Source organism: Urocitellus parryii, chromosome 3 (assembly GCF_045843805.1).
Source record: "Urocitellus parryii isolate mUroPar1 chromosome 3, mUroPar1.hap1, whole genome shotgun sequence".
In the NCBI taxonomy this organism is placed as follows: domain Eukaryota; kingdom Metazoa; phylum Chordata; class Mammalia; order Rodentia; family Sciuridae; genus Urocitellus; species Urocitellus parryii.
In genome coordinates this window covers 64,084,121-64,092,824 of record NC_135533.1, presented here as the reverse complement: position 1 = coordinate 64,092,824, position 8,704 = coordinate 64,084,121, and the positions used below count along the sequence as shown (strand labels likewise).

The following is an 8,704-nucleotide window of genomic DNA, read 5'->3' as shown; positions in this document are numbered from 1 at the left end:
GCAATCTCATGAGTGATTGCAGATTCCTAACATCCAAATTTTGAAACTGCTTCTATTGTGAATTCACTCCTTTGCTTCTTTATAGTTGACAAAAGGAAATGTGTCTATCAAAAAAAGAAAAACAAATTATTAGGATATCAACTTGAATTATAAGACTGCCTGGAACTAATATACACAGACCCTTATATTGCTAAGTTTATCAGTTCCACTGATCCACATGGTAAGTTGCAAGTAACATTTTTCCCTAATATGTGAATTTATCAGTGAATGAAAAGGTGATTTATAAGTGGAATATTATTGTAATTAATTGTCTGCTTAAATAACTTTCTTAATAAGCAAATAATCAGGCCAAGAAAATTTAAATATTATATCAGTTTTTTTAAATTTTTGAATCAAAAGTTGTTTAGTAGACAAAGCACTCAATGGCATTATAGTATCAATCCCATGATCACTTATAAAGTCTTTCCTTTATAGAATTTAAATTTTACCTACACTAAAGGCAAGAGTTGCAAGGAGACATTTCTTAAGTAAACAGCTGTAAATAAAAATTAATTAATTTTAAAAAGATGTAACCTACAGCCTTTACTTAAATACTTCTACTAGAAATAACTACAGGAGCTTGCAATTAGTTCAGTTGGACATTTAATGAAAGATCATGATTAAATGATATTTTCAGGGTACAAATACAATTGCCGATGTAGAATTTGTGACCATCATTTCCCTACCATTTTAAGCCTGAAGGGCAAACTTTCAACCTGATGCAGGTCTTATTATCAGGCTTCCAAAAAGATATGTAGAAAAGTAAATGGGAGCCCTGAAGTTCTAAGATTTTCCTTAATGGTATTGTTGCTATAGTGACAGCCAAAATGTTATACCAAGCAAATTGCTTATTGATGGGAAAATGCTGAGTAGCACAGCAGCATCCTTTTTCTGTTTTTTTATTGCCTTCATTTCCACCTCTACTCTTAAGATTAATGGATTTTTTTGAGTGCTGTTTTGTTTTGAGCAAGCTTTGAGGATTTGATGTTAAAATAAATGCATTTTATTATCATGCAGTGGCTGACAATTGAATATATTTGAATATGGTGTGATCAACCTAGAGTTATTTTTTATACACTATTTGTTTATCAGAATTTTTTCTCTACTTAGAACTGAATTTTTGAATTGTAGTTATTAATGTTAAAGGAGCAAATAGGAATTTGGTTTCATAGCATGGAGACTTCTGAGCTTAATATATCTAAAACTAATATCGAAGAAACATAGCCTTTTTTAAGATTTATAACTGTTAAGAGATATGTATAATAGTATATTCAAAATATATGTTAAAAAACACAGAAAAACAAATGGAAATGGTCTGAGAACATCCATGATGATTACTGGTCTTTTTTATTTTTAATAAAAAAACAAAAACCTCAATTAGCTTCAATAATTTGTATTTCTCTATGTAGTAAATTCAGTGATATAATAGAAATTCCTTCAATGTCTCTGTGTATGAGTATATGTATGTATATATGTCACTGTATATATATACATACATACACTCACACATATATACACTGATATATATGCACATCTGTATAAAATACATGTACATATATAAAAATAAAAAAACTTTTGATTGTCTCAATGATGATAAGAAAATATTACAAAGATAAAATCATAATCCATTTGATACTTAACCTTAAGGCAGGATATGAACTATCATGTGTTTCCCAGTTGTTCCTCATATAGAAAGGGTGGAGGCTATGTTTAGATAAATCTTTTCAGCTAATGAAAGATGTATATGTCAATGATATATTATGCATTGAGTTTTTATAAAACTTAAGGACTCCTCTTGATTAATTTATTTCCCAGTTGCTACTGGTTTAAAAGCAGTGGTAGTTAATGGATTATTGAGGAACTAAAAGTACAGATGAGATATTTTGGCCCTATAAATATAATATTTCATTAAATTCCTGAATGTGGTAATACAGAAATCTTTGTACTATTTTTATTAAAGAATGTGACCTACAACTTTTTGTATTCCTATGCTGATCTACAATATATACAGATATAGTTTTTTGAAGGAAACTTGTCTGGTAATTTTGTTTGTAATTAACTATGACACAATAATGATGATGACCCTTATGGTCTAAAATGAACTTCCTTGGAGAAATTTATTGGTATTCTTTTCTACTCATTGTTAAAAACTTGGGCTGTTTTGTTTTGACATTTGTTTTTCCCTAGCCTTGATATTTTTCAGTGATATATCTAGGCTCCCACTTAAAAAACAAAATTAAAATTTACATATTGAAAGAAATGTATAATTTCTACTGTTACTATAGGTTGTTGTTTTCAATTCCTCATTGACATTGTAAGTTTTACTTGAAGATTTTGGTTGACATTCTAATTTTGGTTCTGCAGAAAAAAAGAAGAGAAATATACAAGCCTGACAATTCAACATTTCTAATTCTCGAAAAATTATCCTTGTGTGGCTTATAATTAATCAAATGCCTTGGTTCCAAACTAAATTCATTGGACAGTCCTGTTGCATCCATTATATCCTTCTATTTGTTCAAACAATTTTAGTTTCTTTCTGCCTCTAGATTTAATTTCTACCTGTATAGTTAGGTAACTACATTCTTCATGATTGATCTTGATATAGCCGGCCTTGTACAGAAACTTTCACTGAATCTCAGTTTCTTCCACAAAGTGTCTAATTTCTTTATGTGGCAATAAATGCTAAGAGTCTCTACTTGATTCTTCAAGCTTATCTATCCTTTTCTTCTTACAACTAAACAATATATTTGTTGTTTAAATTTCCACATGTATTCACATAATTATATTTTTTGAAGCATTTACATATATATTGATATGCCCCATCCCTTACTGGGATGAATTTCAATGTGAATAAAATAATCAGGCCTTCCCCTGAAGTTATTGTCTTTGATTGCACTGAATATAAATATTTTTTTGCAGTCAGTATTATATTATCTTAAATAGTCAAATGGTGACAATAAATAATTTTAACAAAATTATTTAACATTCATAATTTATTCCATTTATCTATTTTAAGGTCAAATCTTGGAAAATGTGTGGCTAAAAATGGTATCTCCCTCACTCTGCATTGCAACACAGTATCTTTCTCCTGCCTATTTATTTTTTATTGCATATTGTAATTTTTTTACTCATGCTTTATGTCTTCTCCTTGAATGTAAGTTTACTGATACAATAAGCCTTGCAAATACACTTCCCAAATGATGTATGTATTCAGTAGATATAAAAAGAATAAATATGTACAGAATAGATAGATACAGGAATGAATTATGTTTTCCTTATGTGATATGATAGAAACATCAATTTCCAAATTAATTCTGATTACAACCAGTCAAAATATAGTGAAAATAATTAGGATTGGCCTCCTTATTAGCAACATAAACCACTTAGATACTCAAGGTACTAAGAATATGGCAATTTAATGTTAAAAGTAATTATAAAATAGCAATGATTAAAACAATATGGTTTAACTAAATTCATATGGATAGGAATTTTAGCAAAACATTAAATCAGAATAGCCAGTGAAGATCTCTGAGTGACACCACTTTTGTCTTGAATTTATACCATTGCTTTCTGTTCATATGATAGGCCTCAGTTACATGGTGATTATCACCACTTTATAGTTTACCAAGCATTACATTGCATTAGGAAAGTGAAGCACTTTATAATGACAAAATAGAGTAAGTATATTATACCTTTTATCCTTTTACTTCGATTTCAAATCACTTGAAAATGAGTGTACTTTCAGTTTTCTAATAGATGAAAGCTGTATTTCTGGTATATTAAAAGTTTCTGACTGACTTACATTGGGACATGGCCTGATGGGAATGCTCAGGACACCTGCATATGTTTTTCAGAATTCGTGTGATAAAATAGCACTGTGCTGTAGCTATTTGTATCTGTATTGTCTTTAAGAAAGCCATACTCTGAATGAAAATATCTTAAGGCTTGGCTTAATTCAGTAGTGGTTTTCAAAGCTGCAGCACAGGTGATGACTGGTTTTCTGTAGGTATTGTGGAGATGCTTGCTTCAGGGACAGTTCAACACAGGACTGGAACTTTTAGTATTTGACATAAAGGATCAAATAAGTTTCTTTCCAATGACTTGTGTACAAAATCATTATATAAAGAAGTGACAGTTTCCTTCAGAGCTACTTAAATATAAAATTAAGGAGCGAATTGATATGGGTTGATCATACACATGAAAAGCCAATGAGGGGCTGGGGTTGTGACTCAGTGTTAGAGCGCTTGCCTAGCACGTGTGAGGCACTGGGTTTGATCCTTAGCACCACATAAAAATAAATATAATAAAGGTATTGTGTACACCTATAACTAAAAAAAGTAAATAAATACATAATACATCCTAATGTTTTATATAAACTTTTACTGAGGTTAAAGAATTGACATTTGTTTTTACAATTTTTAATCAGCAAATAAGAAATATGGTGGTTTAGAGATTTCAAAACAGTCATAGATATTAAGTAACATTGTCTGAAAATACTGGAAGCTGAAATAAGTAATGAAACAGATCTTTAGTAATATTCTACAACAGTAAGTGGTTTTTGTCTCTAAATAAAGCTAAGCTCCTAGAAAGAGTATGCCAATCTGAAAAGCAATTTGAAATTGACCTTCTCAAGAGACAATGCAACATATGAATGCAATAATATTTGTAGGTCCATTACCCCCTGTGTCTTATAAAATGGGTACACATCAAATGGAAATAATTAGAAAGTAGATACATGTATAGCCTTTATTTCTTATATTAGAAATGGTATCATGTAGGAAAAAGTACAACATGAATTTCTGTAATTTTATCAGTATAACATCATCTGTTTCTTGTGTGATCATTTGTCAAGAATTCTTATTTATGAATGGTTTTCAGTTTTAATTTGCAAAAACTTTAACTTGACAGTTTGTCAAGAAAGTAGACACACTTTTCTTCCACTCTCAGGATTCTGCTTAAATAGTTTTGGAGTCGTTGCTAGGAAACTGTATGTCTGAATACCACCTCAGTTGATTTGGTGCAGGTGGCTTTGGTTTACAGGCTGAAGAGCAAAGAGATGGAAATGTTTCAGACAGCAGATTAGAATATTCGGAGGAAAAGATGACAAACAGTTTGAGCTGTTGAATTCTATTTGCTCAATTGCATGGAGGAAATGTGATTTGTGTTAATAATAATGTTATTTTATTAATTCAAAATCAGGTTGATATTTATGCACAATTAGTTCTTAAATTCGACCTGTATTTGTAAAGTTCTATTCTGGTAGGTAGAAATGTATTTGGCCCATGCCAAGAGTTAGGAGATGATAGGCTATATCCAATAATGACTTCTGATTAATTGATTGTTAAAAGGAAATTACTAGGGCTGGGGATGTGGCTCAAGCGGTAGTGCGCTCGCCTGGCATGTGTGCGGCCTGGGTTCGATCCTCAGTGCCACATACCAATAAGAATGTTGTGTCCACCGAGAACTAGAAAATAAATATTGAGAATTCTCTCTCTCTCTCTCTCTCTCTCTCTCTCTCTCTCTCTCTCTCTCTCTCCCCTCTCTCTCTTTAAAAAAAGAAATTACTATAAAATGTAATATTATTTGAATAAATTCATGATAAAATTATAATTTTGAAGACACCAAACTTAAAAAAAATAATTTTTTTAACATACAGATTCCTCCCCATCTCTACCCCTCAAACATGGAGATTGCCCTGGGACATCTCTAGTGCATTTTTTTTCCTCTCTTTTTGTTTTATATTTTGATTTGCTTTCTCATTTATGGTGAGCATAGTGAATTGTTAGTATCTAGATATTCTTGCCTATTTTTACAACTCAAGTAGTCTGTTTGTACTCTTTTTAAAAAGTCACTGTTTCATTGGTTTAGAAAACAATGACCCACCTTCTTCTTATACCAAAAAAAAAAAAAAAAGCAACCAGACATTGCCAAATTTTCACCTGCATAATTACACTGAAACAGATACATTATAGTCAATCTGTTCATTTCTATTTTATTTGCAGATTCAAGAATGGCTTTGTTTAAATTGCCAAACCCAGAGAGCAATATCAGGACAGCTAGGAGACATGGGCAAAACACCAACTATACCAGCAGGATCCAAAGCCTCTCTGGTACCTGTCCCTGCAGAACCACCATCTCAGAAAACAGCAGTGCCTGCCCAAGTAAAAGTAAAAAAGAAGGAACCAGAAGTAAAAGCTGAAGCTGAAAAACTTATTCCAGAAAAAGTAAAAGAAATACCTTCAATTGATAAAATTCCGCCTAAGGGAACCACAGATCAAAAACAAGAAGAGAGTAAACTAAAGAAAGATGTTGTCTCAACCCTTCAAGAAAAAAAGCTACCTTCCAAAGAAGAAAAACCCCTCTCAGAAGAAAAAGTATTAATCTCAGAGGAAAAGCAGCCAACCTCTGAAGAGAATAAGTTACCCCCAGAAGCAAAATCATTGGTTGTAGAAGAGAAAGACAAACATGAGGTACTCAAAGCTGAAGGACAGACTGTTGAAGAAACACATGAAAGCAGAGTGTCTCCAGAGGCAGTCCAAGAAGAAAAGCAACCACAGGCCCAAATGGAAGATTTGCCACCTGGTACACAGAGTTTGCCCAAGGAAGAAGTTAAAATAACTGCAAAAATGAAAGAACAGCCACAAGCAGCAGGCATCACAAAATCTGATCAGGTGGAACCTGGGAAAGAAAAAACAGTAAGTTATATTTTTCTAACTTTGTTTAGTCTCCTGTGTTTATATACATATACCAATTATTTACAAAATGCACTAATTTTTACTAAATACACAAATTATTCAATGATAATTATAGACCTGAAGGCCTTTACGCAGTGCATTATATTTTCAGAGAAGTGTAATAATTTTTTGCTGAAATTTACTTTAACTTTAGATAGTTTAATCAAATTTACATAAAATATAATTATGATTTGTTTTTCTATCTCATGTCTATCAAATAACTTATCTAAATTATATAGAGTGATAAATTTCCTATAGTTTTAAGTTACTCCCTTTCTTCACAATAGACATGTCAATATTTCCTTTTAATGTAAAATTATGTGTCTTTATATGTTTCTATTCATTTAGTCACTTGGTTTTCAAAAGGCTACAAGTTTCTTCCCACTTGAAAGCCTTATAAGGTATGGTCATCCATAAAATGATTGCCAAAAGTACAAAAGAGTTGTGGCTAAAATCCAGAATAAAAACAATTATTCATAAAGTAGTTTATTTTAGTATTTAACCACAATTTTAACATTATGTATTGTTCAGTGTATGTAATATTGAGGATTTATTTATAATCCAAGTACAATCTGGAATAATATATATTCTTCAGCAGAAACTTTTAAGAGTACCTCACTTTAAGTAGTATTTGCACAAACAATTGTATCATTTTTAAAGTAGCTCTGATGTTTGTAGAGCTACAAAAGATCTTACATCATCTAATGGAATAATTTAATTCACAGTTAACAGCAGTGATATATAGAGAAATTATTTTATCAGTACTAAAGCCTCAAGTAGAAATTATAGTCTATTACAACCCTGATTTAATTTTTTTTAGTCTATAGTTTGAATACATGACTGCTAACCCTAACCCTTCTCTAATATATGATGCACTGCACATTAACTAAATGAATCCTGGTATTCTTGTGTTATATAAATAAGTCTTATCAGAGCCAAAAATAAAAGCAGATTTAGTAGATTCTCCATTATAATGACTAGCTCTAGCCATCACTTCCCAATGCTTTTATTAGCAAACTCTTTTGCAGAATTTAATGTTTTATACTGATTCCCACTTTGGTAAACTCTCCATAGTTTTCATGAGCTCTTGTTTTTTTTTTCATTTTTCTCTCTAAGAAGTCTGGTAAATTCTAAAATGATAAATTGACTATCTCTATGTTTTTTCCTTTGCCCATCCCAAAACAATTAAGTTTTTCTTTGGGTTCTGTCTTCTTTCTCCCAGGAGAGCCACATGAACACTTCTCACATTTACTCCCTTTCTTCACAACAGACATGTCAGTATTATTCATTCTCCTTCTGCCTCTGAGTGTTAGAACTTCATTTTCAAGTAACATGTAGATAGTTCCCTTCAAAACCTCACTATAAACTCAAATTCATTATGTCAGAGTCTTATTCACTTTTCTATAGAAGCATTTTCTCCTTCCAGCATTCTAATAATGGCACCATTACTCACTTACCACCTGCTTCCCAGTGCTAATCTGTTGAGTGATCTGAGTTCTCCTTACCTTCCCTTTGTTCTGTACATGGAAGTTATTACACTCCCCTTCTAATCCTAAGGACACTATCCTACTTACTGCTTTTGTTGGCCTTTGTCAATGACTTGGGTAATCTGATTACTGATCACCATGACTCCTCTTTCTCACTTCTCTAGTATGTAGTTTTCAAATAAGTTGTTTTCAGGGTTAACAATTTAAGTACATCACTCAACTATTCCCAATGATTCTATGTTGAATTTTAAGCATACCTTAAGAAATACTTGAGATATTTTAAAGTACACTAATTTTGCTTCCATTCTACACATTTAGCATTTTCTCTTTATTATTATCAATGCAACCTCAAAATGCATGTACAAGTTGAGTAGCTATAATCCAAAATTCCAAAATCTAAAATGTTCCAAAATATGTGAGTTCAGACTCAGTGATGCTACAAAT

General features: G+C 31.4%; 1 protein-coding gene across 1 annotated transcript in view; it reads left to right on the top strand.

Annotated features, from left to right (window-relative positions):
- The first annotated feature begins 5,321 nt into the window (after positions 1 to 5,321).
- Positions 5,322 to 8,704, top strand: part of Pclo (piccolo presynaptic cytomatrix protein) — a 200,674-nt gene continuing 197,291 nt past the window's right edge. Inside the window, exons 1-2 of the mRNA XM_077796431.1 lie at positions 5,322 to 5,330; positions 6,042 to 6,734. Of these exons, the coding sequence (XP_077652557.1) occupies positions 5,322 to 5,330; positions 6,042 to 6,734 (702 nt within the window). The remainder of the gene's footprint in view (positions 5,331 to 6,041; positions 6,735 to 8,704) is intronic.